General features: G+C 41.0%; 1 protein-coding gene across 13 annotated transcripts in view; it reads right to left on the bottom strand.

Annotated features, from left to right (window-relative positions):
- The window catches only part of CACNB2 (calcium voltage-gated channel auxiliary subunit beta 2), a 340,356-nt gene that overhangs the window by 137,218 nt on the left and 177,030 nt on the right, over positions 1-26,108 (bottom strand). Inside the window, exon 1 of one of the 13 annotated variants that reach the window (XM_084782562.1) lies at positions 13,009-13,243. The exons of the other annotated variants lie outside the window; for them this stretch is intronic. Coding sequence (XP_084638688.1) covers positions 13,009-13,059 — 51 coding nt within the window. The 5' untranslated portion in view covers positions 13,060-13,243. Of the gene's footprint in view, positions 1-13,008; positions 13,244-26,108 lie in introns of those variants that run through there. 13 annotated transcript variants of the gene reach the window in all.

Raw genomic sequence — 26,108 nt, 5'->3', positions numbered from 1 at the left:
CAATCTGAGTTTGATCCCTTGGTCCTGGGTGATAAAGGACAGAAATGATGCTGCAAGGTATACTCTGACCTCCATATGTGTACTGTGGCTGTGTTTGCTCACTTATATTCACACCCTCACAAAATAAGTAAGTAAAATGTAATTAAAAGTATTTATCTGATCCCTTATATTCTGGTGAGACTCTCAAGGCCAGATATCTCTGAGTTTGAGGCCAGTCTGGTCTGTATTCCAAGCCAGTCAAGGCTACATAGTAAGTCTTTTAAAGAGGTGAGGGCGGTATCATGGGTAAGAAGTAAAAATATGTTTAAAAAATTTGCTAAAAAAAATCAAGTTCCAATTGAAGATGAACAGGGTAAAATATTCATGGTCCATTGACTAAAAAACAAACTGACCTATATCTGCATAAATCTGTGGTAGCACTACTATGGAAATTAGAAATGGAACTTGGTTTGGGAAAAAGCAGTTAATCATTTTGACTTAGATCTGACAATGGTGGTGGAGCATCCATAGTGAAATGTACTGCAAGGCACTGACGTTCTAGGAATAGGATAGGAGAAAATTTCAGAATATTTAAGGCTTGAGTACATTAAAGGTAAAGGTCGAATGTCACCATACCTTTAAAGAGATAGGTTATCACAGTGGGCAAAAGAAAAGAGGGAGGTTAAGACAAGGCTTTGGGGAATCCCACAGGGACCCAGGGAGATGGCTGAGTTAGTAAAGTGCTTCTCATGTAAACAGGAGGACACGAGTTTGGATCCCCAACACTGACATACAAACACTGAGCACATTTATACCCTGACGGACAGAACCCTGTATTTACTGTTCAGGGCCAGGTCTGGTGAGAGACTGTCTCAAAATTCAGGTAGAGAGCAAATGAGGAAAAAATTGAGTCACCTTCTGGACCACACTACACACTCCCATGTAAGCACATACATGCACACACACACACACACACACACACACACACACGCACACACACACACACACATTGCACAAAAGAAAGTCATCTAAAGCATATTTATACCCTGACAGATAGAACCCTGTATTTACTGTTCAGGGCCAGGTCTGGTGAGAGACTGTCTCAAAATTCAGGTAGAGAGCAAATGACGAAAAAATTGAGTCACCTTCTGGACCACACTACACATCTAAAGCATTTCTGATACTGCCATGCACATTGTGTATGACAGAAAAGATGTGAATTGAAATTTTTGACAAATATAAAGAATCTATAAATAACCAGGCTATTTTCAGGCTCCTATGGCTATTTGTTTCTTAAGCACAATTCCCATCTCTTGCCACAACTCCCCTTTCCTTCTGTTGCTTTGTGTCCCTGGCCAGCTTTCTGCTTCCTAATCAGTTGACTAAACTATATATAGTAAGCATTCTGAACTAAGGAAGACTTTGCATGCCAAGATCATCATCACCTTTTATGGAAATCCAGGTGTCACATTGTAGTCACAAGATTGTTTCCCACAAGGAGGGAGACGAGCTCATTAGGACAGGAATGTGTTTCATTCACTGTTGTATCCTAACAGCACCTGGCACATAGCAGTTTCTCAGTAAATATTTATTGACTGAATGAAAATGCTTGACTGCTCCCATGGATTTCCTTGGGAAATTTCCTCCATTAATGCCTTAAACACGTGACATTCAATACCTTGATGAAGATACTATCCTAGATACTGAGGCTTCTATGGTTGATAAGGCAAATGGGATTCTTGCCCTCAATGATGCTTATATCTGGTAGGGCTAAAAGGTGTGTTTCAGAAGTCGGCTGAAACCTCTGTGCTTATCTCAGCAATAGAAGAGTATTACAGAGTGTTTTCAAACAACAGCAGGGATGCAAACATACCATATGGTATACAATCATCCAATGTAGCTGCAGACTGGCTATATGTACACAAGTCCATTGGGTGTCTCATGAAAAGTAATGAAGATTATACAATTATTGGATTTTAGACTTTAATCTTATTTCATACAAAGGCAGAAAGCCTTTGGCCTAGGTATAACATATACCTAGTTTTCTATAAACAAAATTTCTATGTAAATCAATTGAACATTTATTTAGAATTTGACCAAGAATGGGAAAGTATTGCCACCAACGGCCATATTTGTGTCACAGCATCTGCATGCAGATGCCGCCTTAGAGACAGTCCTTCTGTAGAGAGATGTGTCTGACTACCACATTACCTGATTTGGCCATACCAGCACAATCACACATACAAATACATACATATGAGCAGAATTTACTCTGCTGGGTGGTATGACGGAAAAGCCATCTCAGTGCATGAAAGGTTGGAGGAACAGGAGCTGGAGAGATGGCTCAGCCATTATGAGCTCTTGCTGTTCTTCCAAAGACCTGGGCTTGATTCCCAGGACCCACATAGTGGCTCATAACCATCTATATAACTCCAATTCCAAGGATCTAATAGCTTCTTAAGCACCAAGCACATGCATGGTACACAGACATACATCCAGGCAAAACATCCACACACATACAACAAAATGATTTAAAACAAGATTGGGACATCCAAGCCCAAACCAACAGCAAAAGCTGTGGAAATGCTAAGAACTTGGCTGGTTGGAGGAATTTAAAAAACAGTGTTAATGAGGGAGGTGCAGAGCAGGCGGCACCCTGGGAGGCAGGGGTTGGACTTCCTGGTGGGCGGGTCTATAATGAGCAGTGTAAAGTGAGTGCTAAATAGTTTTTGGAAGATTTAGGTGAAGTAGGCACAGGCATTTCAAAAGAAGTAGGGTGGAGGCTCAAACTTATTGTCCCAAGGGCTCCCACCAGGAAGAATCAGCGTGTCCAAGTAGCATAGCAGCTATGGGGTAGGGCCGACACCTCAGTAGTCACAACTCCTGGGATCTGTGTGGTGCTGACACTCATGACTTCACGTAAGCCTTATACATTTTGTTTTAGGCATACTTAAACTGGCTCTTATTTGAATCAGACACCTCAGAGGAGAGACAGGTCAGTGGTAGGAAGCACGGTCAGCTGGGCTTCCACCATGACCTTTCTGGTTGACTCTGTGAGTTGAACACTTAAGAGAGGCTCTTTCACAGCATTAAAAAAAAAAACCTGAGAGAAATTACATTTATTCAAGTTTTACAATTGTCCATATGACCTCACTTGTTATCCCAAGAATGAGACATGTGTAAAACAACCCTTATGAAACCTCATTTTCAGAAAGAGGTTTTGAGCTTAGAAATGATTTTTTTTTCCTGCCATGGTTTATTTTTGGAAAAGAAAACTTACAAGAAACATTTATGAAATAAAAATCTCCATATTCAACAACTACAGATCTAGAAAGACCACCAAGAGGCATTTGAAATAGGACATTAAGCACCCTGAAAAGTGACTTCTAAAGAAAGAAACCCCACATGGCTCAATAGCTGTGTCATATTTTAATGTGCAGAACCTTGCTGGTCTGCATACCCCGTGCAGCTAATGAACCTATTTTCAGAATGTTCCAGGGCAGGTACCTCTAGCTCCTTACTGCCTTAGTTCTCATCTGTTCCCCATGACTCTGTTCTTGGGCCTTTGCTCTAGTGTGTCACGATACTGTCCTAAAAACGCCCCCCAGCCACCTGTAAAGAAATAAACAGAACAACCACAACAAAATACACAATCACCTTAGCTTCCTTCTAACCTCTCCTGTGTCCTCAGCGGAATCCTAAACAGCTGACTAGGGCACTTCCATCTGGCCTTACGCCTGCACACAAGTGTGTTGGATCAAGCGCTCTTTTTCTCTCCCCAGAAAGACTCCTACAGCCTTCTGAACTGGGGCACTAAGGTGGGAAAGATGACTAGAGTCCAGTCTGCAGCCCATGAGAGCAAGTACTATGGGAGAGCTAGAAATGCATTATATCACAATGGCAAAGGCTGGGCAGCTCTGCATGGGACCTTACTGAGAGTGTTATCGGGAGAAAGGGGGCTATGTCCATGTTATCAAGCTGGCAAGGAAACAGCTCAGATTAGGAGGAAAAGGACAGACACAGGGATCCTTAGCAAGTATTTGCCCAATGATTAACTTTAATATCAGCTAATGTTCTTATTTCAAAGTTTTCATAGTATATTGGACCTTCAAGGTCCACAGCAGACTATTATCACTACTTCAAATTTTAAAATAAAGAACTTGACTCTTATATATGGTGGATAATTGTCCATTCAACTACTTAAGCCTGCTCTAGATTATTATTATTATTATTATTATTATTATTATTATTATTATTATTATTATTATTATTACACTGCTGGGACTGAACCAAGTCTCTTGCCTGTGTAAGGCAAGAGCTCTACCACTTGGGTAGAGCTCTAGACAGCTGCTTATATATTTTTAAGTTTTATTGTGTATGTGTGTATATACATATTTGTATGGGAGTAGACCTTTGGGTTGCTCATGGTGGAAGCCAGAGGATGATGTCAGATGCTTTGCTCTCTCACTCTCCACCTCACTCCCTTAAAACATGGTCTCTCACTGAAACTGTAGCTTGGCTGGTGGCCATCAAGACCACAAAATCTTTATGACTCCATACCCCCCAGTTCTGGGGTTAGAGTTGTGTACAGCCACACTCAGCTTTTTACATGAGTAAAGAGGATTTGAACTCAGATCCTAAGGGTTGCAGAAAGAGCTCAGCCATCTTTCTAGCCCTACACTTGCTCACACTTTTATGTATCAAAAGAATCCCAAAGATAAACTAGAATATAGATTTGAGCTATGCCTAGGAAGCCTGTTATTTACCCTAGAAATACAAAGCTTTGCTCAAAGCATTTTCACATCAAAGAAACAGATATTGACTATCATCGGAGTGAATAGCCTGCCCAGGGATTCTCAGATGCACAAGGTTATCAGTGAGCTCTCTCCTGCCAGAGAGCAGCAAAAGTGTAAGAGCTGAGCTGGAAAGAAAAATTTGTATTCGCAAGCTAGATTTCAATGAATGCAGAATGGTCACTAATCCCCTATACACTGCATTCTCGCTTATCAGATATTTGCTTTCTTCTTTCCTCCAATTAGTTTGGTGGACCGCTTTATTTTGATGTGTATCATATGCTGAATCACCACAGATGAGGAGAAAGGCAACATTTGAATGCGTAGTTTATAAAGATACTGAATCCAGTGGGATGGCTCAGTAAGTGCCAACTGCCAGACCTGATGACCTCAGTTCCAACCAGAGAACCCACACGGTGAAAGAAGGACTTGACCAGAAAGTTGTCTCCTGCCATGACATCACAACGATCAACACACATGTCCACACTCACGCACTCACACACAATATAAATAAATAAATAGACAAATAAATAAATAAACATAAAGATATGATCAACGATAGTGATCTAAGAACACTTGAGAAGATCCATGCTCCTAAGTAAAATTTCTTAAAGTCCATGAAAAGTTTAGATTTTATATAAAAAGCCACATACAATTTTGAAGTTCAAATTTTATTTTAAAATATACCATCATCTAAAATTAAAATAAAAGTCATATTATTGTCTAGAAGTTACATTTTCTACACAAAAAGATTCTAAGGTTTCTCTTTCATTAATTTTATAGAAAATGTCATACTTTCCTATTGCCACACGACTTAAAACATTTCACTAAGAAAAATAAGTTCATTAAAATACCCTATAAATATGGGCTGGAGAGATAGTTCAGTTAGTAGAGTTCATACACAATGTAATCCATGTTAGAGACATACAGGGACAGGCAGTTTCCTAGGGCTCACTGACCAGCCAGCTACTCAGGAAGTTCTAGGCCAATGAAAGACACTGTTTCAAAAGATGAAAAACAAACCAAAATAAAACGAAAACGTGAATGAGCTGTTGTCCTCCTTCCCTCCCTCCCCCCCCTCTCTCTTTCTTTCTCTCTTTCTCTATGTTACACACACACACACACACACACACACACACACACACACACACACACCCCTGTACCTTTTTAACCCATGCCCACACATATTCATGAAAACAGCACACAACATCATACAGTCGTGTAATTCACAACAATGGCAAGGGCATAGGATATCTGATAAATTCAGAGCACACTCTGATATCCCGTCCCGAATGTTTATGATAGCTGGTTATTATCCTTCATTTGGCTTAGTGAGAAAAATCCAATATACTCGCCAGTGACTTCCAGTGTGCCAAATCTTCCTTGTAAAGCCTTCTACCTTAGGTAGACCATCATAGACTATGCAATGCGATAGGCACATTTCATGTATTATGCCTAAAACAATTCTGCAACTGACTCCATGTAGCGTCCTGTATTCCAGCAGTAGACTAAGTAGTATGCATTTTGAAAATCTTTGAATGTAGTAAAACAAAAACTTCTCCAAAGGCACGGCAGGTAGGACATGAAAGTGAGTGGGGCTTCTGAGTTCCGAAGCCCCAGGAATGCTTTTAAACCATGCACTTGCGGCTCAGGCACAGATTACTACTGGTTATTCTCTCCTGTCCCAAGAACCAATCCTACTGTTCCCTACTTCATTGTCCTTCTGTGATATTGGCACTGGCCGAATTCCACTGTGTGAGAGCATTCACTTGACGCTGACATTCTTTATTTCCACAGCCCGGTGAGAGAGAGCAGCCTTGTTCCCTGGTGTTACAACAATAAGCAAGACCAGGTGTCATGTATTTCCTGCTTTACCCAGAAGCCTACAATGGGATGTGTAGAAAGCACCTTGACTATGTCATCTGGAGGCTAACCTGAATATCAAACAAGGACGTGTTACCTTTTATCAGGGAAAGAATAAACTACAATGAGAACTCTATGGCATACTAAAAGGAACAGTCAGCAGGGTATAAAAGCAGCATTGGTCAGAGGCTAGCCCCCAAGGGCACCTATCCTTTTCAGAAAGTTCCAAACTGACCCTGGGAAATCAGGAGAGGAAAAGAGCTGAAATCCCAAGGCAAGACTGGAATTTTCAAGGCATAATCATCTTAATTCTTTAAACTATATGCACGAGTGTTTGCATGTATGTATGTTTACATACCCTGTGTGTGCTCGGTGCCTGAAGAGGCCAGAAGAATGAATGTGTCAGATCCTGTGGAAACGAATTACTAAGTTGCCATGTGGGTGCTGGAAACTGAACCCAGCACCCCTGCAACAGTAGCAAGCATTGCTAGCCTTTTCTCTGGCCCCATCTCCACCTATAGCTTTTAGCTATGTATAAACTGTCAGCGACTTTAATGTGCTGACCTACTGAATGAATCAGCCAAATGCATCTTGCACATTTCCACATTTTAACAGGGGCTTGTGATTCTGAAAGAAATATGACCATCAATTTTTAAATTATATATATTTTTTCATAATTTGGCAATTTAGAATTTGATTTTGTATTAGACTCAAGTTCAGTCATCTTCTTTTCTCTGTGCTACATTAGGGACAGGGGAAATTATGCAACTTTACTGGGTTGCAAATTACTTCTCTCAGCTTGTGAGGACCTTATACAATATGAAAAAATTATAACAGGACAAGATATGTTCTCAAGAAAGTTGTGAAAAATACTTTATATTTTCCCCAGTATGGTTTAAAGTTTATTTTTTTTCATCTAATTAAAAGTGTGAATAAAGAGATTTAAGGAATAAGTCAATGTCCATGTGGACCAATGAGGTATGGCACAGGACACATACAGCAAGGACACTAAAGAAGTGGGCTCTTTAAACATCTTTCCTGTTTAACAATGCTTGCTTTCTCACAGAATTTTCTTTAGATCTACAATCCCCCTGGATACTGGTGGGGTAGAATATATTATGTAGCCCTATCACTGATTATAAACAAAAGCCAAGAAAATAGATTTTGTTGAGAAATCTGATCACTAGAGCCTTTTTCTCCATGTGGGGGAGGGGAAGAGAAGAAACAGAATAGAAGTGATTATTGCAGACATATCTTTACATTTATCCACATTCCCTGTGGGAATGTGTCTATGTTCTTATTTTCTGAAAAACAGATATGTTGTGACAATAAACGAAAGTGATTGGCTCCTTATTTCTGATTGGTCGCCACAGACAATGAAACACAGTGTTACTAATGGCTTGTTAGAGGGGAGTAAAAATAGGTTTCAATTCTGAGTTGATCTTCATATGAGGTTTATTAGGTGATCTGCATTAGCTCTTCCTAAGTAAGGAAACTCTCGGTCTTAAGACCAGCTGTGCAGTCCCCTTGCCTCAGCTGCTTCGAATGCTGGCATCCCCGGCGTGCACAGCCGTGCCTAGCTTTCACATTTGGAATGTCAAGTTTATGTCACAAGATGGGGAAAACTGTCCCAGAGAGGTCAAGTGTTCTACTTGGCTGTAGAAATCAAAACAACATCTATTTGATCCGCCCTAAGCACACACCAAGTTAACAAAAGAGTTGCTGCTATCCACACATGCTTTCTTTTATTAATTTGGGAAGGATTATTAATCCACAGTATGGTAAAAACTGCTTTTGGAGGAGTCTCTTTAAATAAACAGCTCTCCACAATATCTCTGCCAATTAGCTGTCCCAGCGACAATATCCCACCCTCTAAAAGTCACACAGGAACGGTGAACTGGAAGTTCTCATGAGAAGTCCAGACCGCCTAGCTCATAGTCCTGCAAATCAGCATCTTTCCTAGGAACACAAAGAAACAATAGCATTGAGGTCTCTTAAAAGTATCAACTTTTACTAAGCTCAAATTGAGGCCACATAGCCATGTTGGGTTTCTCTCTTTGGCTACAATGAGAAACATATGTGTCTTAATTAAATCATCCTAAAGGGGCGGTTGGCAAATTGACTCAGTAATTGTTGCCACTCGGCAAACATGTTCCATTAAAGTGAATTCTACAACTTCTAAATCTTCAGCTGATTTGTATCCCAAGTGGTCTCTAAATTGTCATGTCTATACTATGAAAATTCATGGCTTTTTGTTCCTTAGTATTTGCGTACTTGTGAATATTTCTTTTTATCTTGTTGGCAAAGCACGAGGTAAGTTTCTCACCTGCAGGAGTGCAGCTAACTTCACTCAGTTGTTGGTATGTGTCATATGCAGGTGATTAATATTCTTGGCCACCACACGAAAGTTACTTTTTTGCACTGTTGTATTTGAGGACTTACACAACCTCTTTTCAAAAATACCCAAAAGTCAAATTAGCATAAATTATTCACAGCCCACTGTAAAAGCCTGGAAGCTAAGCTGGGCTGGGTACACAAAACCTTCCGATGTGGAACTTGGCCTTTGGAGAAGCCTTCCAAGTATTTTTATTGAACATCCAACCTCATTAAACTAAATCACAAAAACAGCCACAAGCCTAAATCTGAGACGGGGATTTCAGTCTCCTGGGGTTGCACGCCACAGAAATGCCTGCTCTGGTATAAAAAACAAAATGGAACAAAAATGATATTTTTTTATTGAATATGCTTTCTTCAAATATTTCCTGGGCCTTAAGGAGAAGCAGCTACGCTGATGGGCTTTAAGAATACTGTCTCTGGTCTTCTTGTGGTACTCAAACAATAGGAGTAGGAGGTGGCTCTGACTCCTTGCCTACTCATTTTAGCTTGACTGTGTTAACTCATCTTAGCTTGAAATGTGGGCTTGTGCCTAGTCTTATTGTAGGTTATGCTGTGTTCGGATGATATCCTTGGAAGGCCTGCTGTTTTCTGAAGGAAACAGGAGGAATGAATCCGGGGGAGAAGGACTTGGGGAATGGGGGGAGGAGAAACTGCTGCTGTTGGGATATAATGTCTGGGAGAAGACACACACACACACACACACACACACACACACACACACACACAGAGAGAGAGAGAGAGAGAGACAGAGAGACAGACAGACAGACAGACAGACAGAGACAGAGAGAGAGACAGAGAGACAGAGAGACAGAGACAGACAGAGAGAGAGACAGAGAGAGAGAGAGACAGAGAGAATGTTGTTTCAACTCTGGGTTTTTTCAACCTCTTAGAGCATTGGAGAGGTTTAAAAATATTAAAATTAAACTAAATTCATTTTCCACGTTTAAAACAAATACACTGGAATTAGAGTGATGGCTCCTCTGTGGGTAAGAGCACGGCTACCTAAGTATGGGGACTTGAGCTTGGATCCTAGTAGGATAAAGCTGGGTGCAGTTGTGTGCCTGTGACCCTGACATTGTGGGGAAATGAGTACAAGAGGGTCACTTGGACTTGCAGCCTGCTAGCCTGGCTTCCTGCTCAGTGAGAAATCCTGTCTTAAGGAAATAAGGGAGGGAGTGATAGGTAGCACAGGATGGATGACCCCTTTACACACACACACACACACACACACACACAACTGCAGCTATGGAATAAATGACTCTCAAGCAACTCATGAGTCAACAATCCTGGAGTGCATGAGAAGCAGCAGGTGCTTGGATCTGAGGGAGCCACATACATTTGTTTGTATTTGGTATTGAAAAGTGTCTCTAAAATTGCACTGATTTACCAATTTGATTTCAGTGGAAGATGAAAACTAAATGACTTTTCCAACATGTTCTCTTGTAGTTGGGATTTGAAATAACTTCAGTTAAAAACAGATATAACATGAAAAGTCATACATGGATTAAAGCAAAAATAAATACCATGTAGTTTATTTGACAGTCTCAAAAGCTATTCTTTAATACATGCACAGAAGCATGTAATGACATACATGTCTACACATCTATCAAAAACTTCTCCATGTAACTGTCTACTCTTGAGAGAAAAAGTGTTGACATCACTAGAGAAAGTTGTGGAAGGCTAGATTAAAAGTGCTAAACAAGACAGAAGAAAGCTTTGATAAGACTCTTTTATGAGTCTTTTTCAAGCACAGGGACAAAGTACATAAGAAAGAAACTAGACATAGACCTTTAATTTCCAGTGCTCAAGCAACTGAGGCAAGGGCGTCATGAGTTTAAGACCAAGGAGCACAAAGCAGTAAGGCCCTGCCTCAAAAATAAGCAAGTGGGGTGTGGTTATGCTTGCCTGTTATCCCAGCATTGGGGAGGCTGCAACATGAAGATAATTAGTTTTAGGCTAGCCTGGACTACATGAAAATATGTTCCCCCCAGCCCACCCCCAACCAAATGACAGAAACCTAAAAAGGGTACTAGCCAGGCAGGACAAAGGGAACAGAAAGCCTGGGATCGGGGAAAGAAGTCTAAAAGAACAAACCTCCTCAATCAGATTCCTCAGTACTTCAAGACAGGAGTAAGATGAACAGAGGATAAACTAGTCATCTAGACTCAGGCAGATTACCACTGCTGTTAAGTAACTACAGCATCATTGTGCCCAGTTTCTCTCCTGAAATGACTCAAAACCATCGGTGGAATGCACTTAGAATTCAGATTGTGGGCTCTACGTGTTCTTAATTAACATCTCTCTGTAGGAAAAAAAAAAAAGCAGCTATTTTACTTCTGATAATACTCTTAGAAAGCAAGCAAACTTACCGGGAGTAATTACCCCAAATTTCACTGAAAACAGGGAGAACTAAACAGGCACCGACCCATTTCTATATCACACACATTTTAAAATTTGACAAATGTGTAGGGGGCCTGGGCCCAGTCCGTACATGGTCCTTGAAGTGCTGGGATGGGTAGTGGGGTAGATGCTCCCTTTTTGTGAGGCGGGGAGGGGGCGGGGGGGGGAGGGAGGGGTGGGAGGGACCAGGGAGGGAGGGAGGATGGGACCAGGAGGAGAGGAAGGAGGTGGCTATGATTGAGATGTAAAGCGAATAAATAAACTAATTTACAAATTGGCAAATGTATCAAGTTTCTAACATCCAGAAACCCTTCGTGATTACTGAGTACGTTGTCAGCCATAACTACAGTTCAGACAATTTTACTTTGAGCCTTGAGGACCAAACCCAGTACCTTGTGCAAGGTAAGCAAAGGATCTACCACTGAGCTACAGTCCCAGCCTGCATGCAAAGCTGAATGTGTGACAACACACGAAGAAAGTTCTGTATCTTTAGAAAACATAAAATGAAATCTAGTCATGAGCCACATGGAATTAAGCCAGGTGCCCTCAGCTTTACTAGTTCTGCTAATAGTCTTACGTGACAGAGTCAGGAACAAATGACTACCACACCACTGTTGTCTTAGTATCTATTTTTCCCTCTCAAGCTAGTAGCACTGTAGGTTGAAACATCCAGGAAATCTAAAAAATACTCTTAAGACACTCTGGATTTAACTAATTATAAAACAGTTGAACATCCCGCTAACATGTATTTATGACCTCAGATTAATATTTATAAGCACTAATTTAATTGTTGGCACTGTTTTTTCTAAAGCTTTCCTCAGAAAAAGAAAAATAATATAATAAATAATATGATTTTCCTGAAAGTTCTCCTTAAACACAGATATCATTATTCCTAATCTTATATTGATGCAGCTGATGCATAACAAATTGATGACTATTATAAAAACATGCTTTAAATGTCATTAATAATATATGATGTTTTCTGTAAATGTTCTCAATCTAAAGATTCTAGCAGTCTTTGGATGGTAAAGCTCTGTTCTTTCAAGTATTTTAAAGGTTAGATTCTCCTGTCTAGACTTCATAAATTCAGAATTAAAAAAAATAATAAACTGCAATACAATCTTAATTTGCAACAATCGAAGCCAAAAAACCCTGATTTATATGGAAAAGTCACAAAAAGAAAGAAGCCAAAAGCACAGTGCCCAAGCTGTCAGAGTGATTTGCAACAAGTGCCTGCTTGCAGCCAGAAAACCAGTCTCCTTCTCTGTCAAGTTTTCCCGACCCTAGTTACCTCCCCTAGCTACTAACGGAATCTCAGCAAGATTGAGATTAAAATGAGAGTTACTGTTTTAACTGCTTAACCCACCTCAGTATTCAAATAAACACAATGCATATGATATTTCTGGCAATGACAACATTTTTTTTAAAACACAATAAAGCAGCTAGCACGATTGTAGCTTGGGTTCATTAAAAATACGGTACATTTCCATTTCTCTCTAAAGCACACAGTTCATATGGAGAGCCCCTTCTTCCCTCCCCCCCCCCCCCCCCCCCGCCCTCACTCCTGCCTGCTTACCCCGGGAATACTGCATTGAGTCTGAGAAGACACCAGGTGCCTGTCAAGCATGCCAGACCAGTTCCAACCGTGTGCAGAACTCCGGGGAAACAGTCTACAGGCTCAAGAACTAGGTACCAGCTAAAGGTGGCCGAGCCGTGCGGAGCAGGAGCACACCACGGGCTACAGTTCTCCCTGCTGCTTTGAAATGTGTAATCTTAGTCAGTATGACTTCATGACTTTCTAAAGTTCTTCAGATGTCAAGGGCTCTCTCTTGATTCCAGGAGTACTTCAGGCGAGGCAGAGGAGCCCATCACAGTCAGTTAGCAAATGCCAAGTGGGAGGGTCTTTTCCTCACTTTGAATTACGTCAGCTGGCTCAGAAGAGAGACGCCTGTAAACTTGTCAAAGCAAAGTAACACTTCATTAATATCATATGCATGCCTTCGGGCAGCACTGGCCACAACAGTACTACTTTCTGCACTATAGAACAATAGGTTGCACAACCGGATATGCTGTTTAGCTGCTCAGGACAGCCAACTACTGTCCTGAAAAGTCTTAGAGAAAAGTGCAAACATTCTGCTACCCCTACCCGATGAAGAAAGACTTTCTTTTGTGTATGCATGAAAGAGATTCTTTTTCTCTCTTGTTCTCTTCCAAGTTCCCCGAGCTCAATAATTACATTTACAGTCAAGTGCTGCTTGGTTAGATTTATTTTATCTAAAATTGAAGATGTCTCTTCAAAAAGACATTTTCAATCCAGGTGTGGCAGCCTAAAGTCCCAGCGCTCAGAGACTGAAGGAGGACTCTGACTATAAAGCAAGCTCGGGATACAAAACCAGACCCTATCTCAAACACCAGCAACAAGAAAAACCAACCAACCGAATAAGAGGCCGCACACACTTAACAAAAGGAAAGCAATTACTGCTGTGCCCTGAGGACATCACTGCAATGTATATTACAAAGGGTTACTCTCTAGGAAATATAAGGCTGAGGTGGCTCCCTGGGTGAAAGTGCTGGCTACACAGCGAGAAGGCCTTCCTTCAAATCTCCTGCCCCTGCCAGTGGCAACGCATGCCTTTAATCCCAGAACAGTTGCCAGGAGAGGTGCAGATAGGCAGATTCCCTGGGGTTTTGTTGGCCACTGGCTTAGATGCACTGAGAAAAGCCAGGCCAAAAAAGTAAGGCAGAGTGTCAAAGCCAAGTGCAACCTACGAGCTAAGAGGAAGTGTTTTCTAGTGGCTTCAATTTTGAATTTAATGGCAGGGTCTCACTAAATTGCTCAGGTTGACCATTTATTCATCCTGCATCCCATTTTGGCCTTATCTGAGCCTCCCAAATAGCTGGAATTACAGGATTGTGTCACCAGATTAGATGTTTTACACTTTGGGAGCCAGGATTCGAGACAGGATTTCTCTGTGTAGCCTTGGGTGTCCTGGAGTTGCTTTGTAGACTATGTTGGCCTCGAACTCACAGAGATCCGCCTGCCTCTGCCTCCCAGAGTGCTGGAATTATAGGTGTGCACCATTGCACCAGCTATGCTTTACATATGTCTGTCTGTCTGTCTGTCTGTCTATCTATCTATCTATCTATCTATCTATCCGCCCATTTATCTATCTAGGTTAACAGTTTTCTTCCAGATCTAAAAATTCTACCCTGCAGGGAAGCTCTTTAAGCAGGGAAACAAGCAACTCAAAATAACATTAGGAAGTCCCTGAATCTGAGAAGATTCACTAGGCTCCTCCCTCCCACAGCAACCCATAAAGCTTCTGAGAGTCACTCTCAGACAAGCCAATCTGTAAAGAAGGCTCTGAGACCACACCACATGCCTAGAAGACGCCCAGACCAGCTGACCTGCCTGTAAAAGGTTTGGATCAGAGTCACTCGGAAGGAACATTCTCCAACATCATCCAGCTGCTTGCAGCCTGCTCAATATGTTCCAGTTTTCTAGTTTTTATGAGCTGTTGCCAATGCTGGGATGGGCCTTGGTTAGGTAGCTGTCTTTGAGTCATTTCTGCTCCTATAAGTAACCTCAATAAAACTCATCAGTTCACCAAGTTGGACTTTGGTGGTATCCATACTTTTGTCTATGGTGGACTCTCTAGACGGGGTCACTAAACATGTTATATCTCTTCAGGAAAAGTTATGTTACAAAGCAACAGTATAGTAATTATCTTTCCAGAGGAATATATTTTGGCCTGGGAGACCAAACTTTATATTATTTAATTATGCCATAGTTATGTGATTGGTTAATATATTATTATATATACTTTGTAGCCTAAAATATTTAATATAGTAAATGGTAGAAAGTTAGAAAACATGGTTAAAAGACTCATGGCATATAAATTGCCAGATCATTAAAATACTCATGAGACTTCCTTTACCTCTCTCCCTCCCTCCTTTTCTTCTTCTCTTCTTTCTCCTGCTCCCCCTTCCTGCCCCTTTCTCCCTCTCCCTCCCCCACCCCTCTCTCTGTAAGGAAAAGTTTTGCTGGGTTTACCAGGCTGCACTGAAACTTTCTAAGTAGCCTAGAACTTCTCAAACTTCTGTCTGCACCCCAGTAGTACTGGTACTAGAGGTGTGATCCACCATTGTGTTAACATTTTAATTAGATAATACTATAAATATGGTAGTAAGAAGAAAACAGGGAAATAGATAATCAATTTTCCTTTTTACAATAAAAATACCACTGTCAAAATTTTAGAAAAAAATGTAAGAAACTATGAATGTTAACTGTTATTGAGATTTGCTTAGTAGTGGTTTGAGGATTTCTTCTCTTTTCTTAAATTTAGCACTTTTCAAAACTTTCTAGGATGGCTTTGTGTTACTTTTTCAACCTCAAAAACAATTCTTCCTAATGTCAAATGGCAAACAGGTAATCAAGGATAATTTTTTAGACAAAGTGTTTAGTTTTGTTCATGTAGTGATGGGTGGAACCCAAGGCTTCATATACTGTATTTTTCAGACCATAAGATGCACCTGACCCTAATTTCCCCCCACTTTTGGAGGGAAAAGCGTGTCTTACAGTCTGAAAAATACAGGTATGCCAGGCAAGGCTCTGTCACTGAGCTAAATGTAACATCTGCTTTTTAAAAGAATATTTTTATATTTTATTTTCCCCTTTTATTAAACAGATACTCTTTGCTCATACAATATAATTGGAATACAGTTTCCCCTCCCTCTACTTCTCCTGTTTCCTCCCTACTTCCTCTCACGTTTGGGTCCACTCCCTTTCTGTCTCTCATTCAAAAAGAACAGGCTTCTAAGATAACAACAAAACATGAAAAAAAATAAAAGATCATAAGATAAAACAGAAAGCCTCATTTTGAAGTTGGAACAGACAAGCCAACAGAAAAATAATGGAGTCCCAAGGGAAGGCACAAGAACCAGAGACCTACTGATTCTCACATTCGGCACTCCCATGAAAGTGCTAACCTGAAAGCTACAGCACAAATGAAGGGGACCTGGTGCCGACCCATGTAGGCCCATGCTTGCTGCTTCAGTCTCTGTGAGTTCACGCGAGCTTTGTTCAGTTTTCACAGCCCCTCCCCTTGCCCCCAGAGGTTAATTCATGCTTCTGTGGAAGCAGACACTAACCTGAAGAGTCTACGGAAATGCAAATGACTTTGGGAGATAGAATGAGTGTGGCCAGTAGAATGCAAATGCCTTCGGGTTTATGTGAAAAACAACCCTCTAAATTATGGTTTTGTTGCCCTGTAGGGTGTTAGCCAGTTCAAATATAATGCTCTTAACCAACTAGTCATTCTTTCAATGATTCTAAGTCTAATATTTCTCTGAAAAAAAAATCTTCACACTAGCTTGATTATTTGGCTGGTTCCCTCAAGGGAACAAAACCAACCAACCAACCAACCAGCCAACCAACCAACCAACACCAAAGCGCATCTGGGAGCCAAGGATCTTGGCAAATAGCCATAATCCCAGTTCTGAGGAGGAGGCAGGAGGTTCATAAATTGAAGGTCAGCCTGATCTACATACCAATAATTATTTTAGAAAACAAAAGCCACAAACCCTTTGACATATATTCATTATAACTTTTGTTTTAAAGAAAGAAATATCCTGAAATTTTGGAAATATTATCCCTGGAGATGAAGCTTAAATATGAAACACAATATCTTTCTTTTGGACAGTGACACATATGGTTGTTAGTTTTCCAGCCGAGCCCATCTTGATTCATAATGCCACTATAATATACAAACAACAGAGAAAAACAATAACTAATAATGGTTTCAAAAGCAAAAACATTTATGGTTTCCTAACGATGAGAGCAGAAGTTATACATGAAATGTCTGAAATTTCAATATATTCCCAAGCTTGTAAATAATTTCTAATACTAACAACAACAATATTATTATTATTATTATTATTATTATTATTATTATTATTATTATTATTTTATGTGTTAGTTGGGTTACTGCTTTTTGCATTGTCCAATGAGATTGAGAGACATTGTGTTGAGTTGGTTGGAAGATCATAAGCCAAAAATCTTAAAGATGTTGTATGAACACAAAGGAATAACAGCAGGAAAGTGGCTATTCAAGGGGCCTGCACGTGAACAAGTGATGGGGGATAGCTGAGAGATGGCCCTCCATGCCTAAAACAAGCAGGAATAAGAAATTCAATATAATTTGGCCCCATTCCAATGTTAGAGGAATAAAAAAGGGAAAAATTCAAGTCAGATAAATAAACCCTAGCCAAATAGTAATTACTGGCTTTTTACACTTCTGTTAAAATTTCAATTTAGATACCTATGATTTAGGGGAAGACGGAAAATATACAGCTACATTATAGAGTAAATACACTAAAAATAAGGATTTTTTTCCCTAGGAATAAGTTCAACTTTCTCATTGTTGGCTATGAGAAAATAAGAAAACAAAATAACCAATAAGAGCAGCAGCAACAAAACTCACCGCCTTTCCCTGGCTTCTAATCTACAGAAATGGGGTCAGACTCCAAAGCATGATTGACAGGTTACACAAAACATCTAGCACACATCTGCCATATCAGAGTTTCCAAATAAATGTTAGTTTCTTTCCTAACAGAGGGATTCTCCACTGGGGGTGAGTTTGCTCCCCGGGAGACATTGAGCAACTTCCAGAACTATTGTTGCTTGCTACAAAGGGGAAGGGTGGGTGGTTTACTGGCATTTAGCTGGGAAAGGCTAAAAAGAGGCTGCTGATGTCTTGATACACAATAGTCCCATAGCAGTGATCCGCCCCAGTGTGCCCACAGTGCTCAGATCAGAGCATCCTGGCAGAAAGAAAGCTGTCCTTTATATCAACTCTGTTAGTGAGAGGTGGTCTCAGTCAGAGGCAAAGGTCACACCTCTTGAAATGCAGAGCAGGAGTGGGAGACAGGAGTGGAGAGGGGCTGTGGAGGATTAAGGAAAGTACAGCGCTGCTGCGGTCTGGAGAGACTGTGAATAGGGAGCAGTGCTCTGTGATTAGAGGTGAAATCTACAGGGTGACATCTCCCGGTGACGCCTACAGGTGACCTCTGCAGCAGTTGGCCATCAGAGTTCAGATGCAAGGACAGAGTGCCTGGATCCCATGAGGAGCTTTCACACCAATAGCACTTTGCCTCTGCTACTGTCCAAATCCCTCTGGCTCCCCACCCCATCTCCCTGCCCCAGCATCAACTCATCTTTGTTAAACCCTGAGGAAGATGGAGCTGATGGTATCCAAACTCCTGGAGGTCTGTCCTCACAAGGAAAGAACCATGCTTTCCCATCTGAGCAGAGAAGCAGTCCTGTTCCTGTCTGTGTAAACAGAGACAGGGAAGGCCTTCAACCATTCTGATTGTTCAAACCCAGACTACTTGGCCATTTGTTGGTTTAAACCCTAAAACAGCAGCAGACCTTTGGGCAGGGATGTGGAAGCCAGAGGACAAATACATGAGGTTGCCAGGAGACAGGAAAAAATGCAGAATTTTGGAGGCCACATATTTCAAGTGGCCAGTTCAGACTTCAAAGTGGAGACTGGTGATCCAATCGGCCAGGATCGTGGCAAGCTTCTTCTGCTCACACCCCAGTCGGGAGTTTCTGCATCAGCCGTGTTGCCTGTGATTGCAGAGACCGTGATACGTGCATGAATGTGGGTAATTATGGTATGCACGAGCCAGACAGTGAATCAGAAAGGCAAAACAGAACACTAGCGTGTGTGCACACGCTAAGGCGCACATGTGGTTTTAGTAAATAACAGCCAAACATGTTATTTTCTCAAGAAATAAAAATAGGAACCAATTTGACATGCCAAGTTAAAAGAAAAAAATGGAAATAGACACATACACACACACACACACACACACACACACACACACACACACTTGAATTTTCTTTCCATTGAACAAACCTAGGCATTCATTAAATAGTAACTGTTTCCTCTCATCTAACATTTCCCATGCTCTTTGCCATCACTGACAAGCTTATTTAGTCCCCCATAAAGCATCCTTTGGAGATGGTATGTTAAGCTCAAGCGTATCGCAATCCAATAAATGAAAGACTTGAAAATACTTCTTCTTCTTCTTCTTTTTTTTTTTTTTTGGTTTTTTGAGACAGGGTTTCTCTGTCTTAGCCTTGGCTGTCCTAGACTCACTTTGTAGACCAGGCTGGCCTCGAACTCACAACGATCCACCTGCCTCTGCCTCCCAAGTGCTGGGATTAAAGGCGTGTGCCACCATGCCCAGCCTCTTCTTCTCTTCTTTGTTTCTTATAACCCATTATTGGATGAAACATACTTAAAGTGAATACTGCAATGAGTATATATATATTCTTATCGTTAAGCAGTTCTAGAAAAAAAAATAAGAGAAGAGGTGAGGGTGAGGGTTCTTTGCCTGGTTATTTCTTCATGAATCTGCTCCCATTGTCAAATTAACTCCTGAAGGCATCTCTCAGAATACCTGATGCTTAGAACCCACCTTTAGCATGTAAAATTTTCCTCCTGGACCAATGAAATTAATTAAATATCTTTCTTGAGCTAACTGTAGAGCCAGTGATGATTTTCTATAATAAGGGACTAGAGTTATGTAATTCAAGACTTTGTATGTAATATCTGACTGTTTCCTTTAATACAACTGACAGTGGAGTATGAGGCGTGTGCTGTGGATTAGAGAAGCCACATAAAGTGTTGGGTTTTATTCACTGTTTTTGAGACATCCTCTCTTGTTCCTTTCCCTGATCTTTTTCCTTTATACAGATCTTTTTGTGTATTCATTTATTTGTTTGATTGTTTAATGTTATAAGAGATTAACACAGGATATATTTTGGAGGTATATTTCTAATGACAATGCAAAATAAGTTAAGTATATTTAATATACTTAATAATTATGTGCAGTTAATGTTCATAAATGTTTATATGATACATGTGTATAAATATTTATCTTCTTTACTTAAAATAAAGGCATTGAAGCTTGTCCACAAGGGTAATTTCAGCTTCAATGCTAGCAATGTAAATGGAATTATTTTTCTGGGAGTAATGCTATTTGATATGTTCCATTAAGTGAAAAGGTACAGTGGATTTAAATTTGGAGATCTGAGTTGGTCCTGGCTTGGCTCCCCATAAACTTCCTAGTTAGGTTGTTTGATCTGCCTGAGCCTTAGAGTTTTCTAGCATATTGACAAGATGTTCCATTGGGGGTGGGGTGGGGGAGATGGAGAGAGAGAGAGACATCCACACATAAGAGAAGTGGGTGATAGCGGGGCGTGGTGGTGCACGCCTCGTATAATCCCAGGCAGAGGCAGGCAGATTGCTGTGAGTCCAAGGCCAGTCTGGTTTACAAATCGAGTCCAGGACAGCCAAGGATACACAGGAATGTGTGTGTGTGTGTGTGTGTGTGTGTGTGTGTGTGTGTGTGTGTGTGTGTGATAAACTTAGGTGCAGGAGAGGAAACAGTTAATGCTACCATCTCACCCACAGTCCACAGTTACAATCTCTAGGATACCTTGGTTAAGGTTGGCATGGGAAAGGGTCAGACTAAGGGAAACTTGCTTGGTTACCTGCATTTCCATTTGGTATTTGTTTACATGAAAGCTTCACAATGTAGAGAACTGTAGAGAGCACACTTGATGACTGCATTGGTACAAATGTGCTGTCTGTTTTCTCTGTAGCTAATGTACTGTGCGCGCCTATTCAGTTGAGTTTTAAGATGTCCTTGGGCTGTATTTGCAGATAACTTCTAAAATGTAGAGACATGAGCTTATAACCTAGATGTAATAGAGTAAAATAAGCATACAGAGAAAATGACAAATGTGTGATAAAGGCATTGTTTTACTGTCTTTATGTATTTGTGTTACTGTATGTACATGGTACATGGACTGCATGCATGCATGCCTGCTGCCAGCAGAGTTTCAGGAGCCCTGTGGAGATCCTTGCAACCCGGCCTACAGATGGTTGTGAGCCACCATGTGGGTGTTGGAAATTAAAGCCAGGGCCGCTTAACCGCTGAGCCATTTCTCCAGCCCTAAAGGAACTAGTTTTAAAAGGACATACAACATCACTAAAAATAAGACCGTGAACTAGGAAAGAGAGAGGTTCCTATCATGTGATTTCATTTTACTGATTTCGCAATGACACAGTGACTCAGTCCTACTTTCTAGATATAAACAGTATAACCACAAAAAATGTGATGGTTTGCTCCCGGATTTGGACCACAGTGATATGTTTTGAAATTTTTTCTTCCCCTTTTTATCTTAAGAGTCGATTTAGGAATCAACTTTGGAAAAAGCATCCATTCATAATCAAAGTTATGAAAACATTACAGGCACGACTGAGCCCTTCCTTTGTTAAGAATACAAACTTGAGACTGCTGTTTTTATTTCTGGTAGAATTTTTGAAATTTACATGAGCAGCAGAACCTTTATTCAGGTTGTAAAAATGTAGTTTACAACTGCTTACCACCTGACCTAGGGGTCATTTTGCTTGTGTGTCTATAATCTTTCTGTGAAATACATTTAAATATCCACATTAAAAAAAGTGCATGCACACATGTGTGCCTGTGTGTGTGATATGTATGTGCTCATTCATATGTAGATATGTAGGTGCACGTCTCTATCTCATGAACTCTAGGATCACAGATGTGCACCACTGTGCTTGACTTTTACATAACTGCTAGGGATCTGAACTCGGGTCTTCATGCTTATGTGAGAAGCATTTTACCAAATAAGCCATCTTTCCAGCCCCAATAGTTTGTTTCCATGTGACCAAGAATGAACACATGTAATCTGAACAATGGCTGAGTGGGGCAAGGATTAGTAGGGCAATTAAAGGTAAAAAAAGTTCTTACAATGACAGCCTATATTTTTTTCTGGGTGTGGTGGCATTGGTTTTTTTATCTCAGTACTTGGAAAGCTGAGGCAGATGGATCTCTGAGTTTGAGGCCAACAAGAGAGAGGAGAGAGAGAGAGAGAGAAAGAGAGAGAGACACACACACAGAGAGACAGAGAGAGAGAGAGAGAGAGAGAGAGAGAGAGAGAGAGAGAGAGAACAAATGAACCCTGAAAAATGCACATATATACCTGTGCACATCCAATCTCTGTCCTGTGGTCTCAGAGTGGCAACATGAGCTCTTGGTTAGAGGTTCCAGGATTTGGTGATGTGCATTGAATCCTTAGAGGGACGCACAACTCCTTGAGTGTCTGCACAAACTCTGTAGTGTAACTTGAGTACAAGCATGCTCAAGTACAACTGCAGTGGGTTGGTGAGTTATTATGAATGTGTGTGTACAATACTTAAGTAGCTAAAATGAGCCAAAAGTACTTCGGTAAACATCTCACTTCAAACCATCCATTCTCAGTCTTGCTGTAAAGTGGCCCCATGGGCAACCTTAAGTTATAGCAATGCCTGAATTCCAACCTGTGAGACACTGCCTTAATTGCTTTGGGATGCGACTTGGGCATGTGGAGTTTTAAAAGTCCCCCCAGGTGAGTCTAACGTGCAGTCGAGGTGCAGAATGATTGCTTTAGGGCGAGTCAACTGTCTCTTTTCTTCTGAAGGTTTCATCATTGCACAGACCTTGAATGCACGCCATGAAACCCAACAGTTGCTAACTGATGCCAGTGGCTGATCTAAAGACGCTGCCTCCATGTATCTTGGGTCTCTTTAGTTGTTCTTCTAGAAGGACCTACAGCATCCCAAGGACCCTGAAGGTAGCTCTCCCTTTAGGTTCCAGTCCAAACTCTATCGGATTTAAACACCTGGCATTTCTGATTTGCTTTCAACCTTTGCTCTGTCTTCACTGATAACTTTATTTCATTCATTCATTCATTCATTCATTCATTCACTTTACATCCTGGTCACAGTCCTGCCCCTCCTCATCTCCCAGCCCCACCCTCCCTCCATCTACCCCATTCCCCTCCCCAATTCCTCAGAAAAGGGGAGCTCCCCCTTTCCCATCCACTCCAGCTTATCAAGTAGCATCAGGACTAAGTGTGTCCTCTTCCCCTGTGGCCTGGTAAGGCAGTCCTATTAGGGGAAGTCTTCACTGATATCTTTTACCAACGTTATTGCTCTAAAGCTTTGGAACAGCCTTGCTGGGGCTCAGCTCAGTCCTAGCTGCAGAGGTCCTCGGATGTCAAACCTTGCCCATCTATCAGGAGAGGATACAGAGGTTCTGTTCCATGCTTCTGCCCTTGGGGGTATATCGTGCACAAGTATGGTCATTAACACTACCACTGGGGCAATTTATTCATAACAGATGTGCTTATTTCCACAAAACAGCATTTTAGGTATATCTGATATTTTTGGAAGCCGAAGAAATGAATCACAGGAGAACTATGCTGTTTTTATTATTAAAAAGTGTAATGGACATACTTAGGAAAAAACATGCCCTTTATGTAATAGGCATGCTCTTTTGTGGCCGCTCTACTTGGCCCCTGAAATCCACAGGTGCTTTGGAATAACATCAAGGCATTATCTCAAACAGAGTGAACGAATCAGGAATGTTCTAGGAAGTTATTCTTTAACATCATAGAACTTGGACTTGCTAGTTTTCCGAGAATGGTAGACTTTGTAAGTACTTTTTAAAAAATCACTACTTTCTCCTTCCCAAATTGACATGAAAAAATTCCCTTAGTTCAGGGATTGAACTGTTATGTTCCCGATGACTGTGAGGCTAGCTGAGGGTGGACCTTCCGCTGCATGGGCTGTGCCTCTGACGCAGTCACTGGAACCCAAGTCAGATGCAGAACTGATATGCGCAGAGGACAGAGCAATTTTGATGAAGCTGTGTCCAGCCCTTCCCCTGCTCCTAGCTCCTGGATAGAGTGAGAGCCCTTTGCTTCTTGTGTAGAAATGACCAAAACAGAGTCAGATCTACAGCAAGTGGCCCTGATGTGAACAAAGCCTGAGGATTCATCTTGAGACACAGTTTTGAGTTCAGGGTAATGTTTGCTTCATGAGAAGACTTTGTGGTGGCCAATAACTCATCTTGGGCTTCCCCATTTAGTTCAAAATCATACTCATGGTTACCAGACTTTATTTATTTTTAAATTACTCATTAAATCTATATCTTTCCTTTTTGTATTGCTTTTTGCCTTTTCTTTCAAATCTAGTATACTAACTCTCATTGCTTTTTTTGTATTCATTTTTTTGTAAGAAAGTCCTGCATACCCCAAGGTGGTTTTGAACCCACTACATAGCAGAGGATGACCTTGAACTCTTGAACCTCCAACCTCTGCCTCCCATGTGGTACATCATACTGCCTATATTTTGACTCTGATGAACTGTAGTGACCCTTGTTATTCACCTTGAATACTGGAGACCAAGACAGGCTTGATCACACACTTTGGTATTGAGAAACATCAGGGCTCCATCTTTCCTACAGAGCCAAGTGCTCTACAACATGCTATTGCTTTGTTCTCTAAGTCCAGATGTCTGCAACAGAGAAATGGAAACACTGGAGCAATGATGAAGCACTAATCCAAGTGTGGGGTCCTCTATGCACAGAAACTGCCCCTCACATGCTAAGATCACATCCGTCACAGACAGTGTGTAAGGAGTAAACAGGCAACCCGTATCAAAGGCTAGCCACAGTGTCCCTTAATAAACAGTGACATTTAAAAGCACCGTGTCTCATTCTGCATTCTGTTTACTGGATTCCCAATGATCTCCCCATGTACATTTCTCTGTCACCATACACTTAATAAACACTGTGACTGGTGATGTCAGGAACATTCTCTATTCTAGCATGGGCATTGTTCTGCTTTTTCACTAATTCCAACTCATATTGAGTCCCTATTGCAGTTTCCCCTCTTTTCAGAAGTTGTCTCTGACCTTCTCAGGGAGAAAGCATCCCTTCATTATCCATGGCTTATTTCTCTGCAGCACTAACCACTTTGGGGACATAAATGTTTGTCTGTGATAGACTTCACTTGCTGTCACTCAGCTCCCCATAAGCAGGTGCTGTGTCCACTCGTCTCTGCATCCCTGGGCTGTAACGAACCGATGGTGCCATATAAATATTTGATGGATGAATGCATGACTTATTAATTCTTTGCAAGTTGAACCATTCAAATTTGATTTACTCTCTTGGCTGTTGTATTCAATCATGTGACTCAGATAGATGTTGCAAATGCTACTTTCCATTTCTCACAATGCTCCATTTGTTAAGATATCTGCAGGCCACTAATGGCCTGCAATGTCGGGTTTTCAACAACTGATTTTCAGACTGAAGCCTGTAGCTTTCACATGCACCCTTATGTACATACATAGATGCACATGCACAGACATGGAAAATTACAATTAAATATTTTTATTAAGAAGAAAAGGAAATGTTTTAGCTTCTTAAAATTTTTCTTTGCACATCATGCAATTTGCAGGCAAATGGATGGAACTAGAAAGATCCTCTTGAGTGAGGTAACCCAGGCCCAGAAAGATACATGGTATATATTCATAAGTGGCTATTAGCCGTAAAGTATGGGATAACCATGTTACAATCCATAGACCCAAGGAAGCTGAGTAACAAGGAGGCCCCAAGGGAGGATGCTTGAATCTCATTCAGAAGGGGTAATAAAATAGGCATTGCATGTGGACGGAAGAAGGGGACTAGGTAGGAGGGGGAGCTGGGGTGGGAATTAGAAATAGAGAAATCAGAAAGGTAGAAGAGAGGGTC

The sequence above is a fragment of the Acomys minous genome (genome assembly GCF_964271855.1).
Source record: "Acomys minous genome assembly, chromosome: 5".
Lineage (NCBI taxonomy): Eukaryota > Metazoa > Chordata > Mammalia > Rodentia > Muridae > Acomys > Acomys minous.
The sequence above is the reverse complement of the archived record's forward strand: the minus strand, read 5'-3'. Positions and strand labels throughout refer to the sequence as shown.